General features: G+C 36.8%; 1 protein-coding gene across 1 annotated transcript in view; it reads right to left on the reverse strand.

Moving 5' to 3' along the window:
• Dock4 (dedicator of cytokinesis 4) overlaps positions 1 to 26,898 on the reverse strand; it is a 440,321-nt gene that overhangs the window by 180,175 nt on the left and 233,248 nt on the right. The window contains exons 9-10 of the mRNA XM_090333045.1: positions 7,960 to 8,041; positions 6,951 to 7,011 (exon numbers count right to left, since the gene is read on the reverse strand). Coding sequence (XP_090189171.1) covers positions 6,951 to 7,011; positions 7,960 to 8,041 — 143 coding nt within the window. The remainder of the gene's footprint in view (positions 1 to 6,950; positions 7,012 to 7,959; positions 8,042 to 26,898) is intronic.

Raw genomic sequence — 26,898 nt, forward strand, 5'->3', positions numbered from 1 at the left:
AGTACCAACTCCCCTCTCCCATGTCCTCAAACACAGTTTTACATTTTCCCTGGCTCTGTGGTTACCACAGTTTGGAATATCAAGATTTGTGGTGGAAATACTACACCAAAAAAGATGATTTCAGACCAGCCTTGGTCTTCCCAACTATAATAAGAATTAATAGTTCTGCTGTGATTTATACAAAAATATTCTAAACAGATGTAGGAAGATAAAATATTGAATAGCTAGCTAACAGTCAAAAGGGCAGAAGCAGAGATTGAAAGAACTTAATATCTAGGATGGGCAGGGGGATATTAGCTTTCTCTTTTCCCCTTCTTTCTTTCCAAATCTGGGTATAAATTTCCAGAACAGAAGTGCTACTGCTCCTGTCTTCAGCAGTGAGAGAGGTCACCATGCCCTTTTCCCAGTAAAGCAGACACAAGGGACTTCCTATAAAAGGCAAGAAGTATCTGTCCCTAGCAGATAACAATCTACCTTAATTTCATGCCATCAAAGAAGCTGTCACACCAAGTCTTAACCTCTCACAAAGCACTTTCTCATCATTTCATTTCCCCTCATTCTTAAAATATTATAGCAGTAAATGCTTATTTATTGCTAAGTATTTTGCAATAATTTCAGAGAAATATTTGACTATATTTAGAGATGGGTACAGCATTAACTCTGAGGACTTAAGGATCATAAATGTCTTTAACTAAAAATAACAATCACTAATCAAATGGCAAGTATTTGAAAGACAGCCCTTGTGATGTCTAGCACTAATACTTTCCAAGTGAAGGCCAAGGGCTAAAAGGGTCCATTCTCTGCTGAAAGTTTTTCTAACCCCAGACTAATAGACACTACCTACAAGGATGGGAAGCCAAAAGTAGTTGACTTTTCCTTCAAAAGCTGTAATAGTTTACTGGTACCTTTTAGGAATATTTACACAAAGATTTTTCAAGACTACATTTCATAAGAACAATTATTACTACAATTTTAAAATGAAACAACAACAACAAATAAATAAAAAACAACATAACCAGTTGTACCCCTTCCATCCTGGGATGAGACGTTTTTATCTTGAAAGCACAATGCAACAAAAGGTTCCGACTTTTCCAATATTTTAAAGGATGCTTTACAATACTTTTCTCACATATTTATTTGTAGGACTAAAGAGTAAAACCAAAAAGTTTACTTTTAAATAAATATTTCTTCCAAAGTTTTGAATCAGCTCAAGGAGCTTGGGAGTAGAGTCTATAGGATTCTTTAAATACAGGATCATGTCATCTGCAAAGAGGCAAAGTTTTACTCCCTCTTTCCCTATTTGGATCCCCTTTATGCTTGCTTCTTGACTTATTGCACTGGCTAGGAATTCTAATACTATGTTAAAGAGGAGTGGAGAGAGTGGGCATCCTTGTCGTTTCTGATTTTAGAGGGAATGGCTTTAGCTTTTAACTATTAAGTATAATACTAGCTGTGGGTTTGTCATACACAGCCTTTATTATATTGAGGAATGTTCCATGGATTCCTAGTTTCTCCAGAGCTTTTAGCATAAAGGGGTGTTGGATTTGTCAAGTGCCTTTTTGGCATCTACTGAGACAGTCATGTGATTTTTGTCCCTGCTTCTGTTGATGTATTGAATTATATTAATTGATTTGCGTATGTTGAACCAGCTTTGCCTCCCTGTAATGAAACCTGTTTGATCAGAGTGTATAATTTTTTTGATGAGTTGTTGTAGACGGTTGGCCAGTATTTTGTTGAGAAGTTTTGCAACAATGTTCCTCAAAGAAATAGGTCTACAGTTCTCTTTCTTTGATGAATCTCTATCTGGTTTGGGGATGAGGGTTATACTGGCTTCATAGAATGAGTTTGATAAAGAACCTCGTTTTCAATTTTGTTGAAGAGCTTGAGGAGTATTGGTGTGAGCTCTGCTTTGAAGACCTTATAGAATTCAGCTGTGAATCCATCTGGCCCTGGGCTTTTCTTAGGTGGAAGATCTCTTATTGCCATTTCTATTTCAGTGCTTGAAATAGGCCTGTTTAGTTAGGTTAGTTCTTCTTGGTTCAGTGTGGGCATGTTAATATTGGCTAGGAATTCGTCCATTTCTTCTAGATTCTCAAATTTGTTGGTGTAAAGGTTTGAGAAGTATTCCCTGATGATACTCTGGATCTTGGTAATTTCTGTCATGATATTACCATTTTCATCTGTGATTTTGTTTATTTCGGTATGCTCCCTTCTTTTTTTGGTAAGATTTGCTAAGGGTTTGTCAATTTTGTTAATTCTTTAAAGGAACCAACTGCTCGTTTTGTTGATTCTTTCTATAGTTTTTTTGGATTCCAATTCATTTAATTCTGCTTTGATTTTAATAATTTGCTTCCTTATAGTGGGATTAGGGTTGGTTTGTTGCTCTTTTTCCAGGAGCTTAAGGTGACACATTAAATTGTTGGTTTGCGATTTTTATTTGTTATTGTAGGCACTCAGAGGTATAAATTTTCCTCTGAGTACTGCCTTTGCTGTGTCCCAAAGGAGCTGGTGTTTTGTGTGCTCCTTATTGGTAAATTTCATAAACTGTTGGATTTCTGTTCTGATCTCTTCGATGACCCATTGGTGATTCAACAATATGTTGTTCAATCTCCATGAGTTACAGGATTTTCATTGGTGGAGATGTATGTTCAGTTCAATTTGATGCCCTTGTGGTCTGAGAGAGTGCATGGAAATTTCAGTGTTTCTGAATCTGTCCAGGTTTGTTTTATGGCCTAAAATGTGGTCTTTTTTGGAAAATGTTCCATGTGCTGCTGAGAAGAACGTAGATTGTGCTGTTGCTGCGTGGAATAATCTGCAGATGTCAGTTAGATCTAGTTGGTCTAAATGGTTGCTCAATTCTAAGGTTTCTCTGTTGAGTTTTTGCCTTGTTGATCTGCCCAAAGGTGAGAGTGATGTGTTTAAGTCACCAACAATCACTGTGTTTCGATCTATGTATAGTTTCAGTGAAAGTAAAGTTTGCTTGATGAAGTTCGGAGTTCCGGGATTCGGTGTGTAGATATTTAGGATGGTTATGCCCTCTTGGAGGAAAGATCCCTTTAGTAGTATGTAGTAACCTTCTTTGTCTTTTCTCACTAATTTTAGTTTGAAGTCTATTTTATCTGATATGAGGATGGCAACTCCAGCCTGTTTATGGGGGCCGTTAGCTTGATAGAGTTTATTCCAACCTCTCATTTTCAAAAGGTGTTTGTTTTTTTGGGTAGGATGTGTCTCTTGAACACAGCAGAATGATGGATCTTGTTTTTTGATCGAACTAGATAACCTATGTTGTTTAATTGGAGAGTTAAGTCCATTGATATTGAGAGTCAGGATTGAGAAATATTTATTAGTTCCTGCCATTTTTACAAGCTTTCATTAGGGCCTATGTCTTGATAGTTTTTGTGGTAGTTAGATGTTACGAGTTTTAGGTGCCATGTCTTTCTCTGTATTATATTTGTGTTGGTTTTCCATGTGTAGAATATCTTTGAGAATTTTCTGTAATGTTGGTTTTGTTGGTACAGGGTAGCAGGGTATAAAATTAACCCTCAAAAATCAACTGCCTTCCTCTATGCCAACAGTGAGAGGAATGAGGCAACAATCAGGAAAGCAACTCTTTTGTAAAAGCCTCAAGAAAATAAAGTACCTAGGAATTACCTTAACTAAGAATGTAAAGGACCTTTTTGATGAAAACTTTAAAACCCTGGAAAAGGAAATTAAAGCAGAACTGAGGAAAAGGAAAAAAATCTCCCATGCTCCTGGATTGGAAGAATCAATATCGTGAAAATGACAATCTTGCCAAGGACTATCTACAAATTCAGTGCAATACCCATTAATATCCCAATGTCATTCTTTAAAGAAATAGAAGAGGCAATCCAAAATTTCATATGGAATAATAAAAGACCTCGTATAGCAAAAACACTTTTTAGCACAAAGAACAGCGGAGGAGGAATTTCGATACCAAACTTTAGACTCTATTACAGAGCTATAATTATCAAAACTGCTTGGTACTGGCACAAGAACAGGCCTGAAGACCAATGGAATAGAACTGAAGAACCAGATATTAAATGACAGACCTATGGCCACCTAATCTTTGAGAAGGGAGCCAAAAAAATAGAATGGAAGAAAGATAGCCTCTTCAACAAGTTGTGCTTGCAGAAGTGGTTAAGCACCTGCAGAAAACTAAAGTTGGATCCTTCTTTGTCACCCTGCGCTAGAATTAACTGCAAATGGTTACCTCGAGGTAAAAGCTGTCACACTGAAAACTTTACAAGAAGGAATAGGAGACACACTAGGTCTCCTTGGCACAGGTTGAAACTTTCTTAATAAGGACCAAGAATCACAACAAATCAGAGAAAGGCTGGATAAGTGGAACTGCATTAAACTGCAGAGCTTTTGTATGGCAAAGGACATAGCTAGTAAACTAATTAGGAAACCTACAGAATGGGAGAAGATGTTTACCAACCATACAATGGACAAAGGCCTCATATCTAAAATATATCAACAGCTCAAAAAATTGAATCACTCCAAAACTAATCTCCAAAGTAACAACCATCCCATTAAAAGATGGGCCAAAGACTTAAAGAGAGTCTTCTCTGAAGAAGAAACAAAAATGGCCTATAGACACATGAAGAAATGCTCAACATCTCTGGTCATAAAAGAAATGCAAATCAAAACAACTCTAAGATTCCACTTCACTCCTGTTAGAATGGCCAGGATCAGGAAAACTAATAACAACAGATGCTGGAGGGGATGTGGCCAGGAGGGATCACTACTACACTGTTGGTGGGAGTGCAAACTCGTTCAACCACTATGGAAAGCAGTATGGCAGTTCTTCAAAAGACTAAACATAGAGCTCCCCTACGACCCAGCAATTCTAGTACTTGGCAATCATCCAGAAACAAGGACATACTAAATCCACCAGCACAATAATGTTCATTGCAGCACTATTTACCATAGCAAAGATATGGAACCAACCTAGATGTCCCTCAGTTGATGAGTGGATCAACAAGATGTGGTATTTGTACACAGTGGAATTCTATGCTGCTGTCAGAAAGAATGACATTGCCCCATTTGTTAGGAAATGGAAAGACTTAGAAAAGATCATATTAAGTGAAGTAAGCCAGACTCAAAGGAACTTAGGCTCAATGGTTTCCCTCATTTGTCATAATCAGTAGAAACCTTGGCTCTCCTAGCAGAGATTTGCAACAGAGCAAAACCTTGATACAAAAGGCCATATAGTATGACGCTAAATGAAAGGATCTCTAGGATATAGAAACATAAGCCATATAATGAATGATTGTTGTCCTTAAGGTACTATGTTCCCTGTCATCTCTTTTGCTGTCCCTTGGTTATCTCATCTTGTTACAATATCTCACTTTGTTACCTGATATATCAGATATATTTGTATTTGGTTATTTGAAATTGGATAGGGAATGGGGGAAAACAAGATGAGGGGTGGGGGTGGGGGGAAGGGAAATGGGGACCAAGACATGTGAAAGAGTATCAATGTATGGGAATTAATGCGCCATCTATCTGGCAAATATCATGTAACCCTTCTATTAATTACAATAATAAATATATAAAAAATATTTCTACTATCTTCCAAATATAAAAAAACAAATGAAAACAGATTTCACAATACATTTTTAATGAAAAGAAATAAAAATCTATGCTGGAATGACAATGTTTTATCGTCTCCCTTGCTGTATGTTCAAAATAAATGACTGAGGGCCGGGAGTTTAGCCTAGTGGTAGAGTGCTTGCCTAGCTTGCACAAAGAATGGGGTTCAATTCCTTGGTACCACATACACAGAAAATCTGGAAGTGGTACTGTGGTTCCAGTAGTAGAGCTCTAGCCTTGAGAAAGCCCAAGGACAGTGTCCAGACCCTGAGTTCAAGGCCCAGGACTGGCAAAAAAAAAAAAAAAGACTGAAAGATATAGATAAATGTATAGAATTGCATGGGGGCCCTTACTACTCTCCAGAAGGCTTCCTGTAGAGTTAGTAAGGAAGTAGAAACCAAATTCCCAATCAGCTGACTAGCCTTAATACAAAACTGCTTAGGCTACACCATTTCTTATTTTACCTAGTTGCTATGATACAAAAGGTCTGTTTTCACAAACATTTTATGTAGAAGAAAGTGAGGCAATATATTCTGATTATTGTAAAACACTTAAATGTTTTCTGAAACGTATAAATAAATGATGCATCATATGAATATTTTTGTGCTCAGATCAAATTTTAGGAACTCCGAGGTCAACAAAGTTGGAGAAGTAACATTTATCAAATCCTTTAACAAGCTGATGCTGTTATGTAAGCTTAAAAAATCACCTAGAGCTAGGCACAGTGGCTCAAGCCTGTAATCATGGCTAGTCAGGAGGCTGAGATTTGAGGATCAAGGTTCAAAGCGAGCCTGGGCACAAAAGGACCTGAGACTCTTATCTCCAATTAGCCTCTAGAAAACTGAAGTGGGGCTTGCCTGAAGGGTAAGGCAGTAGCCTTGTGCTGAAGAGCTCAGAGACAGCACCTATGCTGAGTTCAAGCCCCATGACTCACACACACACACACACAAAAATCATATATAGTATGCAGTATCTTGTAATTTCTGTGAATCTTCTTTAATAACACTTTGCAGCATTCTTCAATTTGGAGAAGATAAACTTGCAAGAAATTTAGCTTCCCAGAATTTATCTTATGTTACTGAAATTTAAAGACAAATACCAACGTCTGAATCAAATATTTTTAGGAAGTCCTCCCCAAATCAAAATAAAATACAGAACGTAACTGACATTGAGAGAGACTAAATCTGTTTAAACTGGAGAAGCAGATAGTATGTGAGGTTAGCATGATAGTATGTGAGGCTTGAGAACAATTCTCAACTTCTGTGCTTCTTTCCATATCTGGCTCCACATAGTAAAAAAGTCCTTTCAGCTACTTTTCACAGAGCTGTACCTACCGATTCGGATAATGTGCACTGTGATGTAGATGTCTTTCCTTAGCTCGCTGCTGCCCAAATCCTAGCAAAAAGCAAAGTTTGATTATTTTAAAATTCATAATCTGCACAGTAGCTTAAAGAGAACAGTGCTTTACTTTCACAAAAAGAAAAAAAACAAAGATAAAGAAAGACATTTGTAAGGAAGCCCATGATTCAAATCTTGTTTTGAAAATATCACTAAGGTCATTTAACAGGTACTCGCACTATTTTTACTGACTTTTAAGCTGGACCTAGAAGTTAAAAGGCAGAATAGCTTGGCATTCCTGCCCCACTTTTTTATCCATCTTTGCTCTTGAGTCATTCACTTTGCGCTACATTGGAATGCACGAAGGGCAGGACTGATAACATTTTTACGAAGATGGACAGAAGAAACTGCACTCGTGAAAACCAGTCCCACATCCAGACTGGGCCTGTTCAAGACTATATACTTTTCATCCTATGATCAAACTGCTGAAGCCTAAGGCTCATATCTGTTCTCTGGAACATGGGTTGAAGCAGGTAAACCTCCTTTCCTGCCTATTTCCACTACTCTCTTTATATGGCATGATGGACAGGTGGCTAGATCTGACATGTTGAACCCATGGAGCTTGAGTCTGGGGTCTAAAATTTCAGAGTCATCAACTTTAGGACTTTAATATTTAAAAGGAAAATAGGAAAATCATTCCCCCATGTTCTGAACATCTGTGAAGCAGATGCTAGACACTAAGTAGCATGCTAAGCCTTACCACTAACTGGCTTAGTTTGGAAATGGTATAATAAAGATTAACAATACTCTAATGGATGTACTTGTATGAAGCAGGGTAAATGATATACTAAAGAAAGTAAAGGTATCCATGATAAGAATCATCTGGAATTATGGTTATTGATCCATTTATTTACAAATTTCAAGCAAATACCTTATGCTCTTTCACAATACGAACAAGCACATTTTGAAGAATACACTTCATAAGTAAAAAAAAGACTCCCTTACCAGAAAGAGAGAGCAGTGGCGTTCTGGTTTATCCGGGGCTTTGGGAAGCCCATTTCTATTCAGTCTCAAGAAAAATCTCTCACTGTAAAAGAAAGAAACAGTTTAACATTCGACAAAGTTAATATTAAAGCAACTGAAAATATTTAATATTGATTTCTGCTCTCATTGTTCTAAGCGTTGAGCTAAGCATTTATTAGGTCCTCTATCTAACATCAAGCTTGCTTCTGTGAATTAAGAGGTTATGAAAGATTGGCTTCACTTCTGATAAGACTGATAAAGCAGCAACTGCATATTGCAAAAAAAAATTAAGTCTTCAAGGAGCAGGTTAGGTTTCCATGTCATGTAATGCCATTGCTCTTTAGTCCCAAAAGCAGAAACACACATAAAATGAGAACATACAGCTTGATGCTTCATGTGTTTGCACCTAAAGATTTCCATGATTTGTACCATCTCCTTTAATTAAAAATACCAAATGTCTTTATAGTTCACAGTTATCTATGTCTATTATCCAAAACATAAATATTAGTTCCAAGAAATAAATGTCGAAGCTTCTGTCTACAAATGAACAGATCTCAAAATGTCCATATACATGATGCTAACCAGCCACAATTTAGAGGTCACAAATACTGTGATACCACTCAAATATGAGGTAATGTTTGATATTATTTGTTTATATTCAAAAATCTAAAATGGATTAGAAACCCAAGAAAAATGAATCTACCCACAACCACAAGCTGCAGACTCTCACTGAATTTTAGTATCATTGGTGCCTAGGGCAGAATCAAATACCTGGCTGCCTCTGGCAGAGAACACAGAACCAATGTCCAATGAATAGGAAATTATCTCGTGGTATGGGGATTGTCACTGTAGTTTCTATCAAGGGAATAAGCAGGAAAATGGTATGAAAAACATTAACAAAAGGCTCTGAACCTCCCAAGTCTCTATGTTATATTCATCACTAGATCCTTGCCTTAAATAAAGGCTCTGTCATTCAAGAGGTAAAATAAGAACCATAAACACATCTCCAAGGAAGCATATGGATTAAATTTACAAGAGTTTTTGGAATAGTTTTATTCATTTTTATGATCTAAGTCTAGATGGATACACTTAATAGATTCAATTGCTACATAAACATCATCTCTCTCTTTTTTTTATATTATGCCTATTCCTGACCTCTCATATGAGAAAGGGCAACCAATACAGATGTCTATGGGACCATTTCCTGCCACATAACAGATGGAAGATAAGGAGACAACATAAATTACTGAAAGTATTTTGTTTTTTTTTTTGCCAGTCCTGGGATTGAGCTCAGGGCCTGAGCACTGTCCTTGGACTTTCTAAAGGCTAGAGCTCTACCACCTGAGCCTCAGCACCACTTAGGGCTTTTTTCTATGTACGTGGTACTGAGGAATCAAACCTGGGTCTCTGTGCATGCTAGGCAAGCACTCTACCACTAGCCCAAACTCCCAGCCCCAAATAATTTTATTTTTTTTGCCAGTCCTGGGGCTTGAACTCAGAGCCTGAGCACTGACCCTAGGCTTTTTCCTCAAGGCTAGTGATCTACCTGAAAGGATCCTTGACTAAGACAAAAATTCTTCTACAACAGTGTTCAGAAATGGAGCCTGGGAATGACAACATACAGTCAAGAGTACAGAATTAAATTAGCTTCTTGTCATTATAGCAAATTGTCATTTGCTATAATTTTTTTTAAAGAGCGTAAGCTCTTTTAGAGTGAAATAAAATTTACTATTATTTCGAAAAAGACACAATAATATCAATAAAAATGCATACTGGCATGAAGATATTATACTGTAAAATAGTCCTGATATTAGGAATTTTTTGATAATTCACCATTTCACAGGCTCTTTACTAAGGACTTCATGGATGGATTAACTCCTATTACTGTGATATTTTTTAAAAGCAGATAAAATTGTAATATCCATTTAGTAGAAAAATAAAAATTATTTTTTTCAAAGATCTCAGAGTTAGTGTATAATGATTTTTATCCCAGGAAGTATCTGAAAAACCCTCATTCTTCATTTAAATGTTCTTGGCATATTATTTTCTACTTTATACAAATATTAAGCAAATAGTTCCATAATACTGGAGAATATGGGAAGAGTCGCTCATCCACAAGACTTAGGCCTAGCTGCAAGGATTCAAGGTCACTTTCTCCACACCTCTTCTGGGCTCAGAGAAATGTAGATTTAGCAGGCTTCAAAGCAATTCTTAGCTGAACCTGTTCTCTGGTACTTTTTTCAATGAAAGTATGACTTGGAAAATAAATTATTCTACTAAAAGAGGGCAAAAGTCCAAAAAGATTTAACAACTCAATGTTACTTACTCAAAACGATTCAGGGTTAAAGCCAGTATCTGTTTTGCTTCTTAGTCACCAGTCACTTAAGAGAGTCACTAACTGAATTTTAGCTACAAACAAAAGCAATGTGAGCATTTTACACTCTTGTCAGAGGACATCATGCCCTGCTGTCTATTTTTTGAGGAGTGCTTCTGTATGAGGCTCCTCTTTATCCATCTTGAATCATTTGAGTAAATTCTACATTATCTAATGACATGTCAGTCTAAAACAGTAAATGCCTATGAAATGAAACTACAAATGCCAGCGAGACATTTTAGACATTAAAACTTCAACTTTAATATTGTTATAAAATATGATTCTGTATCTGCAGGTTTCATTAATATGCTGGTAAAAATGCTTTCTAAAGTATCCTAGTTCAGAAACAGATCGTTCTTTGCTCTGTCACTATTTTCACTAGTCTAGACAGAATCCCAATTATGCAAGGTCTATACTATATCATATCCTGTCTCAGAATATCAATATGTACTGAGCCAGTGACATGTCCTTTAGATTAAGCATGCCTTAAGGGGAAAAATAAAAATAGAAGACTATGGGTACCATGGAGAAATAAGCCAGTGCAACTGATTAAAAACAAGACTTCTTTTAAAGATAAATCTCCATGGCCAATTAAAAGCATTTTTTACTCATTTGGTGACACACTGATGTTATACAAATCCAATCAGTTTCTCTCTATCTTTAGTGATGTAGCAACTATTTAATCAGCAAATGAGTTTAGAATATAAAAAGGTCTATAGGAATGCACTTCATAATCTGAGTTATAATTATCCATTCATACTCACATTAGGAAAATACCAGAGGGTATGATTTCAGGGCTAGAAGAACTAAACAAGTTTTTCATATTTCATTCTAGCATACCTTCTAAAATTCTCTGAACAAGGTTTATGGTCATATGTAAGCATATTTCTGACACTATATATTGTTTGCTTCTACTTGTCCACTTGTAAGTCTGATTCTGTAACTTTAGAGGTACCATCACAAGATGTTTCATACCTCCATTACATCACTTACAGTTTCCCTAATCTTAGAAAGTGAAGGTTAATGTTTGCTTCTTATTATATTGTGAGCAACTAGAGTATACTATCATAACAAGCTAAAACTTCTAGTCAATGACTTGGTATTCCTTGATAGTAGTAAAGTAATACAATATAGTAAGGGGAAAAAACAATAACATCAAACAACTAGAAAGCATTTTAATCCCCTCCAGATATTCTCTCCCCTCTCCATAATATCCTTTAATTTATGGAAGAAAATTGTTCAAAATATTCCAAAGAGAAATCTCAATCTATGATGCCTTACCACTAGATATCAGATTTACCTAGTTAGTTCTGAATCCTGAATCATTCCACTTAACCCTATCCTTATGCACATTTTATATCCTTATTATATTATATTACATATATTGACAGCAAAATCTATGATCTTTTCAGAGTAAGCAAATAGGATCCAGCAGATGGAAATTATTATTTGACTTCCTTATATACAATTACAAAGAAAATTTCAATACAGGGAAAAATTTAGTGTCCAACTAAATTAAATTCTGTGTGAGAGCTATGACCTTCTAAGCCAATACTTTTTTTTCATATATTTTTTATTGTAATTTATAGAAGGGTTATATGATATTTGCCAGATAGATGGTGCATTAATTCCCATACATTGATACCCTTTCACATGTCTTGGTCCCCATTTCCCTTCCCCCCACCCCCACCCCTCATCTTGTTTTCCCCCGTTCCCTATCCAATTTCAAATAACCAAATACAAATATATCTGATATATCAGGTAACAAAGTGAGATATTGTAACAAGATGAGATAACCAAGGGACAGCAAAAGAGATGACAGGGAACATAGTACCTTAAGGACAACAATCATTCATTATATGGCTTATGTTTCTATATCCTAGAGATCCTTTCATTTACTGTCATACTATATGGCCTTTTGTATCAAGGTTTTGCTCTGTTGCAAATTTCTGCTAGGAGAGCCCAAAGTTTCTACTGGTTATGACAAATGAGGGAAACCATTGAGCCTAAGTTCCTTTGAGTCTGGCTTACTTCACTTAATATGATCTTTTCTAAGTCTTTCCATTTCCTAACAAATGGGGCAATGTCATTCTTTCTGACAGCAGCATAGAATTCCATTGTATATAAATACCACATCTTGTTGATCCACTCATCAACTGAGGGACATCTAGGTTGGTTACATATCTTTGCTATGGTAAATAGTGCTGCAATGAACATTGTTGTGCTGGTGGATTTAGTATGTCCTTATTTCTGGATGATTGGGTAAATGCCAAGTAGTGGAATTGCTGGGTCATAGGGGAGCTCTATGTTTAGTCTTTTGAGGAACTGCCATACTGCTTTCCATAGTGGTTGAACGAGTTTGCACTCCCACCAACAGTGTAGTAGTGATCCCTCCTGGCCACATCCCCTCCAGCATCTGTTGTTATTAGTTTTCTTGATCCTGGCCATTCTAACTGGAGTGAAGTGGAATCTTAGAGTTGTTTTGATTTGCATTTCTTTTATGACCAGAGTGTTGAGCATTTCTTCATGTGTGTATAGGCCATTTTTGTTTCTTCTTCAGAGAAGATTCTCTTTAAGTCTTTGGCCCATCTTTTAATGGGATGGTTGTTACTTTGGAGATTAGTTTTGTAGTGATTCAATTTTTTGAGCTGTTGATATATTTTAGATATGAGGCCTTTGTCCATTGTATGGTTGGTGAAGATCTTCTCCCACTCTGTAGGCTTCCTAATTAGTTTACTATGTCCTTTGCCATACAAAAGCTCTGCAATTTAATGCAGTCCCACTTATCCAGCCTTTCTCTGATTTGTTATGATTCTTGGTCCTTATTAAGAAAGTTTCGACCTGTGCCAAGGAGGTCTAGTGTATCTCCTATTCCTTCTTGTAAAGTTTTCAGAGTGTCGTCTAAGCCAATACTTTTTTATTGTAAAGGTGAGGTAAGAGGTTATAGTTACTTAAGTAAGGAAATGAAGACAGTTCTTCAATTATTATTTTTTTTGGCGGGGATTGAACCCAAGGTCTAGTGTTCTACCACTTGAGCCACAGCACCATTTCTGGCTTTTCCTATGTATGTAGTACTGAGGAATTGAACTCTGATCTTCATGCATGCTAGGCAAACATCACCACTAGGCCAAACTCCTGGCCAGGAAATGAGTACAGTTCTTGTTGAACATTGTTACCCTCATTGTCTCCTGCTTCCCCCCCTCCCCGCACCTGTAATAAAGTTCATTCCAACTTAGTGTCTTGTGAATATCATTGTGGCATTGGTCCATCCTTTGTCCTTTGTCTCTTCATTTCAGTGATTCCACTTCCCTTCCCCAAATAAGATAAATTTATATACAAGACAAAAGGTACCAAAATAAACAACAGTGACAACAGGGATAAAGCAAAGAAAAAAAGAATGAAAGAAAAAGAAATAACTGCAGGGCAGTGGTGGCTCATGCCTCCAATCCTAGCTACTCAGGAGGCAAAGATCCGAGGGTGCAAAGCCTCAGATCAAAGGCAGCCTGAGCAGGCAAGTCCATGAGACTCTTATCTACAATTTAACCACCAGAAAACTGGAAGTGGCACTGGGGCTCAAGTGGTAGAGGGTTAACCTTGAGCTGAAGAGCTCAGGGACAGCACCAAGGCCCAAAGTTCAAATTCCACAACCAACCAAAAAACAAAAAAACAACCAAAAAAGTAAAAGAAACAACTGAACACAGTTACCCCCACCACACACAAAATGTTTTCATATCTTGAAGCCTACTCTTTTATTAGAAATAAACAGCCAGATGCTGGTAGGTAACACCTGTAATCCTAACTATTCAAGAGGATGAGATCTGAGGATCATGGTTCAAAGCCAACCTTGGAGGAAATTCCATGAGACTCTTATCTCCAAGAAACTACACAGAAAAAGCTGGAAGTGGTATTGTAGCTCAAATAGTAGAATGCTAGCCTTGAGGAAAAGAAACTCAGGAATAGTACATAGGTTCTAAGTTCAAGACCCAGGACAGGTACAGATACACACAAAAAAGAGTAACAAATCATAAGCATTTATTACTTATAACCTACCTTCTTCCAATAAGGATTAGAAACCATGTTAATGAAATAAAAATGTAAGTAAGTATTCCTAGAATGGCCACTGGAAGGGGGGAATAAAGGCTGTATTAGACTCTAAATCATAGAGTTTCTCATAGGCTTTCTTATTTGACAGTCATAGCTACTCTATTAGGTAAAAATTATTATTATATACATTACACACATGAGAAATCTGGGGCTACAAATATTCAGGAAGTTGACCAAAGTTATATGGTTAATCAAGAACGAAGTCAAGATACTAACTTCTAGAATGCAACTCAACAGTCTTTGGCTCTTTACAATTCAATCCTTCCTTTAAAAGAACAGAGTACATAAAAAATGGATGGAAAAGCAAGTCTGATTAAGTCAGTGAATCATAGGCTTTTACTGTGGAATTTTCATTAAGATATAAAAATAGTTAATTATAAAATACATGAAATCAAAGAAAAAATATTTAAGGCCATAGAGCAGCTATGCTTATATAGTTTGTGTCTGTGATCCCCTGCTCAATCAATCTATGAAGGCCTCTAGTAGAGTGTGTTGCAACCATAAGATTTGACATAAATGTTCATAATGGAGATGTAAATACCATGGGGTAATACAGTAAGATTAGAAGAGTCTAATGGTAGCTTTTCTGTTTGTCAGCAGGATGCTTCCGTCTTTCACTTCTCAAGTAAGCAGACTTCCGTTGCAAATAAGTCCTATATGGGGTCTAAGCAGCCTCCAGGCAGCTCTAGGAGTCTTTGCAGTCTTCTGAGTAATAACATCAAGTGGTTCTCCCAATAGGATGTTTCTACTACAATCTGTTCACTTTAAAGAGCTTTACAAGACACTAAGGGCCAACGTCAAAGATTTTGGTATTATATATGATGTATGGCTTTATATTTCAAAGATATGTTTATTTTATATTTCTATAGCGATTTTTGTATTTCCTTGAATGAATTCATGTTTATTACTCTGCAAGCCATCTCACATCAGAAGCTAAGCCATCTAGGGATTTAATGCATATGACACTTATCCAACATGTACTTTATCCCAAATACATGAATGGATAATACGTTGGGCTGAATCACACACTGTCAAAGATTAGGAAGTTAAGTGATCTATAAAAAATTATCTAAAAGGTTTTAAAATCATTTCCACAGTTAAGTCGTTGAAAAATTAGCAATAACGAGAGAAAATATTGAGATGGTAATGTTTCCATAAACTAACTAGAAAAACAATAGAACTGGGAAGATCATTGACACTGATTATCAGAAAAATGAAGCAAAACCTCCACATAGCCTCGTATCTTGAGGATAAAAATGAATACCTATTCTACTCTAAGTAGGTAGGGGTGTGTGTAGGGGGAACAGCAGGAGCAATTAAGATGGAGAATAAAAGGAGAGAAGAAAGAGAATGGGACCCTATAGCATCTAGCTAGGAGACAAGCAAATACAAATGAAAGTTGATCTCAATGACTTCTTTTTGCTTATATCTGCCCTCATTTTCTCAAATGCTTTCCTCAAGGTGTTCCAACAATCTGTTGTATAAGACTAGCACCCCAAAATATACCTATTTGGCATAAGGGATTGCTGAGCTAAAAGGTAATTGAGAAGAAGCAGATGTGGAAAATCTCTCTGTTCTCCCTCTACGTGTCGAGAAGTAAGACCCAGATTTATAAAAGCTAAAAGTATGCAACGTTCCCTTTCTACCATGGAGGATAATATTAACCAATGAAGACAAACTTAGGCACTTAATAAGCTTGGAGATGGTAGCAGGAATTAACAACCTTTACTAACTAATTAATTCTCACCATAAACTGCTGTCCCTACAGACTCCAGGTCCCTTTCATCTTGTCACACTAAAACTCTACTCCTCCTTGTTGAAGTTGCTATGCAGGTTGAAAATCAAAACCATTTATTTGAGCACTGCTGGCTCCTTGGGTAAGTCATATATATATATATATATATATATATATATATATATATATGGAATATTCTTATTAAGCTTATTAACATGAACAAACATGCTATTCTCCTGTTAATTTGTCTTTTGTTACAGGATCTGTTCTAAAGTACAACCTATGTGGGTTAATGAATAAAGAAAAGTCCTTTACAACACAGTATACAGAGCTGTAACTATATTCTTTCTTAAATGAATAGCAAAGCACAGGTAGAAAATGAAAAGCTTACACAGCCCTATAAATTGTTGACTATTCCAGCAGCTAATGCTATCTCCAAGCAGGCAAGACACTGTGGAGAGAGTGGGTGGAAGATATGTTAGCAGCTCTGGAGTGGCAGTGGGCATGGCCTTATTTTGTTGCTCATTATGGATGAAAAAGGATGAAAGGATGCCATCCCAATCATATTCAAAGAGAATGAATGGTCAGTGGTAAATAAGAGACGAGGGGCTCTTAGCCTGTATACATATAACATTTTCATGCCAAGCCATCCAGGAGATCATGAATTACTATAGCAGGAGAGAGTGAAAAGATATCTTGATAGTTATATGTATCAAATTATCCCCTTTTAAAACAGCAAACAGGGCAGGGAGTGTGGCCTAGTGTTAGAATGCTTGCCTAGCGTGCACAAAGCCCTGGGTTTGACTCTTTGGTACCACATATACAGAAAAAGCCAGAAGTGGTGCTTTGGCTCAAGTGATAGAGTGCTACCCTGATGAAAGCTCAAGGATAGTGCCAGGCCCTGAGTTCAAGCCCCAGGACTGGCAAAAACAAACCAACAAAATACAGCAAACAGGTTATTAACAAGTTAGAAATTGCCAGCTGTATATACCTGAAAATGGCAATAAACCCCAGATATGCCAAGGTAAAACACATTTCCCTTTTTTTAAAAAAAAATTTTATTGTGGGGTTAATGTATAGAGGGATTACAGTTACATTTGCCAGATAGTAGGTGTATTACTTACCATACATTGATACCCCTTCTCATGTTTTTGTCTCTATTTCCCTTCCCCAACCCCCTCTCAATCTTCTTGTTTTCCCTCCTTCCCTTTTCCCATTTACTCAGCTAATACTAATGACAGAGCTGTTCATCCAAGATAAAGCTATTGCTATTAATGTGATTTCTAATTTCAAAAGGTTTTTTGAAAGAGGAAGATATTGGATACTGGTGTTTCCATAGTACTTCAACCAAGGATGAAATAGTTTTCTTTTCTCAACATTAACATCCAGAGCCATCTTAATTTTACACATATTTGATTGTTAAGGGATTAAGCAACTATTTAATCTGCTGGCTTTGTTAGGATGTAAAAAATTTAACTTTACATATTCATTCTCTTTGATGTAAGAGCAGCTAGAAATTTAAAGCATAGTCGAGTCTATTGTCATTTTGGGGTATCAAGCTGATTGTTACTATTCAGAATGATCCAGAATCACTTCATATTATTTTCTTTGCAGAGAATAAAGATATCCAAAGCATTTTAGGAAGATAAAAATTAATGAAAAAAAGGAACACAACTGTCTTTAAAATGATAAATAATGTTCACATAATCCACTATTTCATATTGCTAGCACTAGTACCAGACTAAAGTGCATAGTGAATTAAAGGATTATGATTGATTATTGATTTAAAAAGACACAGAAATGATTAAGTTCAAATGACTGGGGTGCTAAAAATATCCCAAATTTCACTTCAGGTAAAATCTCTAGAAAGAGGATATTGTATAACCAAATTAATTGGAAAATATTTGCTTCCATCTCTCTCTAAAGAACTCATTAAGAATTTAATTGGAAATGATTGTGTCAGAGAAAGACCCAGAAGACACTGTTAGGATCCAGGTCAACAGAACCAAGAGCATGAAACAAGAGAGCTGCCATGTAGATAGTGAGTTATGCTTACTATTCTGGGACTTCTCAGAATTTGAACATGGTAAAAACCATGTCTTTCACATTTGATGAAGGAAAAATCACTCTGATCCACATAGGGTAATTTTCTTCTCTAACAATGCTTCTTTGTCAGGAGATTATTTAGCAGATGTTAAAAGTAAAGTAAACCAAAGTTCTGAGTTAGAAGTATTTCATTTTAAAAATAAACTAAGAAGCCCTAAATGAAAATAAAATAAGTAATAAGAACCCATGTAATTCAAGCCTTGAAAGTGTAATGGATCTTTCATGCATTTTATTGAAGTTTGTTCTTAAAAGTATGTTCTTTTTAAGGAAACTAAGTCAAAATCAAGTTTCTCTATCAACAGCATATTGAGAGATGCAACAGCTTACACACAAGTATGCTATGTATTATAGCTTTAAAAGTTATATTAAGCAAGTCACGTCAAGAAAGACAAAGAATGCATGTTTTTCCTTATGTGAGAAAACTCGACTTAGTTTATAAACTTGTAGGTGGTATGCAAATGTATTCAAATGTATGAACTGAAATGCAGTAGATTCGAGAGAGAATTCAAATAGTGTAATGCCTTAGAAAGACAAAAATCAAAGTTCAGCAAAATAGAACACCAGAAAGGTGGCACTAAAAAGGGTCAGATGGGGTAAAAGGGAATGGAACAGATAAATGAAAAAGAAAAACAGAGGGAGAATGTAGTTAAGAATCTAATGTATATCCTACAAAATTAAGAAGAGTGAGGGAAGGGGTGGGTGGGGGGAAAACGTGTGAGAATGTTGAAAGGGGTGACATGGATCAAGATGTAGTATAGCATATTCACAAACTACCTAACTAAATGGCAACTCCTTTGTACAACTACTTAATGATAAGACACAGGCATCTATACTTTTTGAAAGTCATATTTCTTTTTAAAAGAGGAGCTATATAGCCTTTGCACCAATATGCAAATGCTAATGTGTAAGAGAACAGATATCTATTGTTTATGTCAGTTTAAAAAGGAAAATTACCATGAACCTTATAGTGAACTTAATTGAACAACTGAAAACACTAGGAATCACTGTTTTAGATAGCAAAAATACAATGGTTAAAATATATATTATTCATTGGATAATATGTAAAAGAACGGTACAGAAACTCTGGCCTTACATATGTTTGTTTTTTTTTTTTAAACATGATGAATATAAGTAGAATGGTAGATCTGTGAGGACAGAAAGTTTGTTACCTTTTAAAATTCAAATTATGTTCTCCCAGATGTCCTTCTGGCCCCAGGAAGAGAACAACTGCTTGCTTGCTTATAGTAAAGGAACTTTCTGGATACCTTCTAAAATAGTCCATTATTTTAGTACAAGGAGACAAGTTGCTTGAGGAAGGAAGGAAAGAAGGAAGGAAGGAAGGTTGGTTACAGATGAGTATTATGGAACTTGTAATGCTTAATTGGAATAAAGAGAAAATGCTTTAACTTGTAAGCTGAAATCTCTAGATGTCAATACTTAGGGGATATAACAGGTATTTATCTGACATTTTTAGCGTAGTTTTTAACATGACAGTGTTTGCAAATGATCACTCCCTAGAGACTTCTCTGAGAGCAGAGCTCTGATTAACACAGTATTCCAAGAAACAGCTTTTCTACGTTTTAAAACACTCAACACCTTGAGCTCTCTCTTCTTAAGAAGCACATCCCCCCTTCCCTCCCCCCCACCCCTGCCCTGTGTGGAAGGATGAAGTCAATGATTAAAATGCCTTGATCTCTTAATGATTCTCTTCCACTGCAAGTCAGGACTTAAAACTTCCTTTAACTCTATCGACCCCATCCCATTCTACAAACATTGCATAGTGCTCAGAACATAAAGTTGTTGAGAGAGTAAAATCACATCATTAATAATTCCTTTGTCAATGCAGAATTGTCCTACAACGTAAATGCCATTGAATACCAAGTCCTTATGAAGTCCTTGTTATGTGTAATGATAGCTTATCTTAGAAAATAAAATTATTCTGAATTCTCTACAGACAGCAACCATGGGGAAGATGAAGAAGGACAGAGATGTCTAGAATCCTAACAAGAACACTAATACCATCATCTTTTAAAACACAGAAATGGGGTAAAGGCTCTTTCTGGAAACCTTCTAAAACACTTGCAGCACTATTTACCATAGCAAAGATATGGAACCAACCCAGATGTCCCTTAGTTGGTGAGTGGATCAACAACATGTAGTATTTATACACAATGGAATTCTATGCTGCTGTCAGAAAGAATGACATCGCCTCATTTGTAAGGAAATGGAAAGACTTAGAAAAAATTATATTAAGTGAAGTAAGCCAGACTCAAAGGAACATATGCTCCATGGTTTCCCTCATTTGTCATAATCAGTAGAAACCTTGGGCTCTCCTAGCAGAGATTTGCAATAGAGCAAAACCGAGATACATAAGGCCATGCAGTATGATGCTAAATGAAAGGACCTCTAGAATATAGAAACAAAAGCCACCTAATGAGTGATTGTTGTCCTTAATGTACTATGTTTTCTCTCATCTCTTTTGCTGTCCCTTGGTTATCTTATATTGTTACAGTATTTCACTTTGTTATCTGGTATATTGGATATATGCGTATTTGGTTAATTGAAACTGGATAGGAAAGGAGGGAAAACAAGATGAGGGTGGGGGTGGGGGAGAGGGAAATGGGGACCAAGTCATGAGAAAGGGTATCAATGTATGTGAAGTAATGCACCTTCCATCTGGCGAATGTAATGTAACCCTTCTATTAATTATAATAAAAATATATGGAAAAAATAAAATAGAAAAAAACACAAAATTGATTAGCTTTGAATAGTTCCTGTGTAGGGTGTGTGTGTGTGTGTGTGTGTGTGTGTGTGTGTGTGTGTGTGTGTGTGTGTGTGTGTGTGTGTGTGTGTGAGATGAATGTGCACAATGTATGCTGGTAATAGGGTTTGAACTTGGAACCTCACATACTCCTTTGGCTTTTTTCTCTGGAGCTTGTGCTCTAACACTTGAGCCACAACTCTTTTTTAGTGGTTAACTGGCAGTAAGAGTCTAAGGACTCTTAAGGACTTTCCTATTCAGGCTGACTTTGAACTACCCTCCTTAGAGCTCAGCCTCTTGGAGTAGCTATGATTACAGGCCTGAGTCATTCATAGCCACCTAGCATTCTATAGTTTTTAAATGCTACAGAGAAACACCCTGGGTATTCTGAGTGTGAATAAAACATTACTTTGCTATGTTTGTATTCATGTATATCCTGCTCCCTGACTGATGTCTCTAACATCACTCCCATTCAGGAAATTCCAATATCATCAAAACAATGTTTTAAATATGACATACAAGTGCGACCAAAGAGAGAGTATATATCAGAAATATGTCTAATTCTGAAATGACCATGTTCCCAATTCTCATGCACCTGCCTGAACAATCAAGTGATAGAGAAGAGGGAGGGTGGGAAGCAGGGGTGCCTCTCAACATAAAGCCCCAGGGAAGGCCTCTGCAGGGCAGGGATATACACACATTAGAGGGAGAGGGAGGATCTGTGCCAACATGTCTAGACATAGCAGGAAATGCTCTGGGCTGATACTGCCACAATTCAAGGGGGTCGGGGGGGGGTCTCTGAATGCCTCCATCTATTTTTGTTTTCATGGCTGTATTTCTTGTGTTTCTGGTCAGATCAACTTTTCCCCAACATTGTTGCTTTGCTTTGGAGAACTTAAAATTCTCAGCTGTAAAACATGATATTAGAATAAGAGATCTATTCCTATAATCTTTCAACATTTCAAAACAATACGTGCTCCTAATTTATGTTAAAATATAGATGCTGAACAAGTGTGATAAAATCCTCCCTAAGTTATAAATGATATATGAAATAAGAAATGCGAGCACATTGTACAGAGAAATAAAAAAACGTATCTGCTCTCTTTAATGTGGTATGCACATTAACAATATTACCATATATGGTGACAAATATGCTAACATTTTTTCCTAGTCTGGGTGAAATATTCTCCCCAACAGGTCTTTTTTAAAAACTCTTGGAAAATTTTACCCAGTAATGGCGTCTTTTCAAACAAAGCATAAATTCTTCCATTTTCTTTAAAAGATGAAAAGGCTCTCAGATCAGGTCAGCCTCTAAAGAGAACCACTACATCTACAACTTCTTAGATTTTCCTCACATCATGCTGCACAGTTCCCAATCCTGTCATCCTTTTGCACCTTGGGGCTCCAGCTTTACGTTTTGCTTTGCACCTGTTTGGAAAGTGCTTTGCCACTTGAGCAATGCCTCTGTGACTTTATATACTAGTTTCAGATAGGGTCTAAACTTTTGCCTGGCTCTGAAATGTGACCTCCAATCTTGCACATTCCATGGAGCCCAGGACTATAGGAAGTACAGTACCACACCCAGCCAAGCACTCTTTTGCCAAGCAGCAAAAGCAGCCTGTTCTTGCAAAAGGCAGGGGACCTTGTTTCTCATTTTGCTTACAAAAGAGCAAGATCCTAAGTAATTCTATTCCATTTCAATGTCCCACCTCTCACATTAATAAATGAGTCCTCCTCTTTCAAAGTAGATTTCTTCACTTGGGTCTTGGGTCCTTGTGCCATTTCCTCCCATAAGGGCTGACTCTATATACTCCATTCATTCCTGTGCCCTGTGTAGAATGATGCATGTGCACTGAGTAGTTAGAGATAACACCACACTAAGGTTCAGGGCTTCCTGCTTGCTGGGCAGGCATTCTACCACTTGTTCTTCTTTTAGTTTGTTATTCATATAAAGTCTTGTAGTAACTTAATACCTTCATCCACTTCGAATACCTTTCAAAGATACTTGTAGGAACTTTGTCTGGGCTAGTGTTGAACCTTGAGCCCCTTCCAATACTTCTCAAGTACCTGGGACCACTGTACCAAGCTCCAGTAATAATATTTGTAAGTGGAATTTTCTCACTTATGGGAAGATGGGCCTAATCTTATGAATTCCTAAGAGGGTTCTTTTTGTATAATGATAGGATTTGCCTAATATTTTCTCTGATGGAATATTCATTAATCTTCTAACACTTAAGTAGGTGTTTTATATATGAGTAAAAGGTTATACTTTAAAAACACTGTCACTATAACATATGTGATTTACTATGCAATACTCTATGTCTTCTACTATTTCAAGCATTGTTTAATATATTATCAGAGCACTATATTGTTGCTTTAGCAGATAGACTTGGGATGATCAATGGGAGCAGTGACCCAATAAAGGTATTTTTTGTTTGTTTTTTGCCAGTCCTGGCCCTTGAACTCAGGGCCTAGGCTCTGACCCAGAGCTTCATTTGTTCAAAGCTAATGATCTACCTCTTGAGCTACAGTGTTATGTTTTGTTTATACTGAGCTGTCAATTGGAGACTGGTCTCACAGGCTTTCTACCCGAGTTGGCTTTAAACCACAATACTGAGATTTCAGGCTCCTAAATATCTTGGATTACAGACTTGAGCCAACAATCCATGGTTTAAACTTCTCTTTTTTAAGATTACTGAAGGGCCGGGAGTTTGGCCTAGTGGTAGAGTGCTTGCCTGGCATGCATGAAGACCCGGATTTGATTCCTTGGTACCACATGCATAGAAAAAAGCTGGAAGTGGTGCTGAGGCTCAAGTGGTAGAGCTCTAGCCTTGAGAAAGTCCAAGGACATTGCTCAGGCCCTGAGCTCAAGCCCAGGACTGGCAAAAAAAAAAAAAAAAGATTACTGAAAAAAATAACCTCTCTCTCTCTCTCTCTCTCTCTCTCTCTCTCTCTCTCTCTCTATATATATATATATATATATATATATATGTGTGTGTGTGTGTGTGTATCTATACATATGTGTACACACACATATATACATATGTATGTATGTATGTATGTATGTATGTATGTATATATAATAGAGGAAAAAGGGATATTCCTGGGGTTTGAACTCAGGGACTTGTGCTTATTTGTGGCATAACCCTAGTCCTTTTCATTTTCTTTTTTTTTTTCGTGGGTCATGGGTCTTGAACTTGGCCAGGGCACTGTCCCTGAGCTCTTCAGCTCAAGGTTACCACCCTATTGCTGGGCCTGGATATTGTCCCTGAGCTCTTCAGCACAAGGGTACTGCTCTACCCTTGAGCCAAGCCCCACTTCCCATTTTCTAGAAGTTAATTGGAGTTAAGAGTCTCCAGTCCTTTTGTGCCCAGGCTGCCTCTGAACCTTGATCCTCAGATCTCGGCCTCCTAAGTAGCTAGGATTACAGGCTTGAGCCACCGTGCCCGGCTCTTTTGTTTTATTTTTTAAATTGTATTTTATTGCTGGAGTATTTTTCCTTTTCTTTATTTTTCCAATAAGGTGTCACTTTTTTTCATGGGTCAACTTACACCAAGATTCTCCTATTTATGTATCCTCCTATTTATGCTTTCTGTGTAGTTGGCAGGTTTTTACTGGTTGAGAATGATGGTCTGGTGACTATTTTTCCTAGATTGGCCTCAACTGCAATTCTCTTGATCTCAAGACTCCTGAGTAGCTATGATTGTAAGTATGAACCAATGTGCTCAGCCTCCCTCATTTTTTTACTATTGGCATGTAGAAAACATTAATAAGGATTGAATAGTAAATGTACTCATTTAAACATACAGTATCCTATCACTAAGAACCAACATGCAAATCTCAAGGAACCCACAATAATTAAATTTTATTATAATTTTTTCCACCTATCATATTTTTTGATTACTAGAGCACCATACATCAAAAAATTGATGGTTTGATTCAGTTTTGAAGTTGAGAGCAGTTATCACATATTTCTAGTTATATAAGTAGACTTCTTGTTTTGGTAAGACATAGGAAGATATGTGTTTCAGATGGAGAGAAATTAATATATACTTAGTGTCTTAGTTTAAATCTGTGCCTTGCCAATTACAGTCACCATTTACCACTGCCTTAAATGACAGAATTGAAAGGGGATACTAAATAAAAGTCAACTGTAGCCAATATAAGGCTTATATAGAGATGAAGCATTTTAAGAAAAGTGAGTTTAACAACATAAAAATATTTAAGTACTGAAAATTGTGTGAATAAGATGGCAGCATGAAAGTAAACTTGGCCTGTACTTAACTGTGACAACAAGGCTTTTTCCAGAAGCAATGCCTTGTGCTCTTTTCCTAGGCAGAAGCTCAGGCCAGCAGCTTGCACATAAAATCAGCCCTGTGATAAACTGAGTACTGGCTGTGGCACTCAGGTCTTGTTAAATAAAATGTTCAACGAGAATGAAATCAACTAATCAATTAGTCCCAAGACAAATTTATAACTTTAATTAATGAAGCTTTAGAATAAGCAATTTGATGAAAGTGGTAAAGGAGGTAGTCAACCACCGAACTAGATCATTTTTACTGCCCCATATAATTTACAGTCTTGTTGAAGATTAAGTGACACATATCAAGAAAAGATAAACATTAACACACATACACACTGCTGAGCCTGTGAAAAACACTAAGTATGACTATTTCCATTCCACGTAGAGCCAATTGTCAATGTATGTTGAAGGAGAGGCCATGGCATATAATAATCATTTTTGTTTTGTTTTGTCTTCCCTCTATGTAACAAAAACTTTGCTCCCAATATTAGAGCTCAGATTGTACACATTCATACCCATTGCTATCTCTCTTTTTCTGAAGCTGGCCAATGGACTATCAATAACTTTAAGCTATTTCTAGCCTCCCTCTTCTAAGTTACCTCTACCTATCAATGTTTCCCTCTCTCCTTCAATGTGGGCTCTTTTCTCATGACTGGAATTTTTTCCTGTCAATTCTTAAAGAACTCCAGCCTCTTCTACTATAGTTTGCTAAAAGAACAATCCTTTTTCTTCTACAGCCCCCTGGTGAATAAAAATTGATTAGTCAAAAACATAGCATCTTCATAATTATTATAGATAATGAGAGTTGATAGACAATAATGATGAAGAATACTGATGTCTACATGGCCTGCCCTGTTACAATAGCAACTCCAGGCTGGGTATAGCAGTTCGGGTCTGTAATTCTTCCTATTCCAGAGACAGAGTTTGGGAGGACTGCAGTTCAAGGCCAGCCAGAGCAAAAGTTAATGAGATTCCATTTCAACCAATATGTATATGGGTGCATGCCCATGCCCTTATTGGCAGAAGTAAGTGTATTATAAGCAAAGGCCTCCCCTTTGGTGGCAAAAATAAGAAGCCATCTGGAAAATGACTAAAGCAAACAAAGGCCTGGGTAAATATCTCAAATGGCAGAGAAGCAGCCTACCAAGTCCAAGGCTCTGAATGCAAATATCTCCAAATATTTTAACAACAAAACAAAGCACTAACAAAACAAAACAAAACAAAAACCGGCCCCACCAAGATAGCAGCTAAATACCTCAGATAGGATATGTATCCCTGTGTCTCCAGTTGCTCACATAAAAATGGGAATATTTCCATAGTATAGCCAAATAACAATATTGTTAAAATAGCTTAGAACAATGCCTGGTACATAACAAGCATTACATAAATGCTTCGTGTGTGTGTGTGTGGTTTCTTTCTGACAGGGTCTTGCTGCTTCCCTGCCTCAGCCTCCTGAAGGATGGCTGTGGACCACATACCTGGTTAAGCGATTGCTAAGTGAATCCAATAAAATAAAATTCCAGATGACATGAAGAATT

This window comes from Megascapheus bottae, chromosome 5 (assembly GCF_031878675.1).
Source record: "Megascapheus bottae isolate mThoBot1 chromosome 5, mThoBot2.hap1, whole genome shotgun sequence".
In the NCBI taxonomy this organism is placed as follows: domain Eukaryota; kingdom Metazoa; phylum Chordata; class Mammalia; order Rodentia; family Geomyidae; genus Megascapheus; species Megascapheus bottae.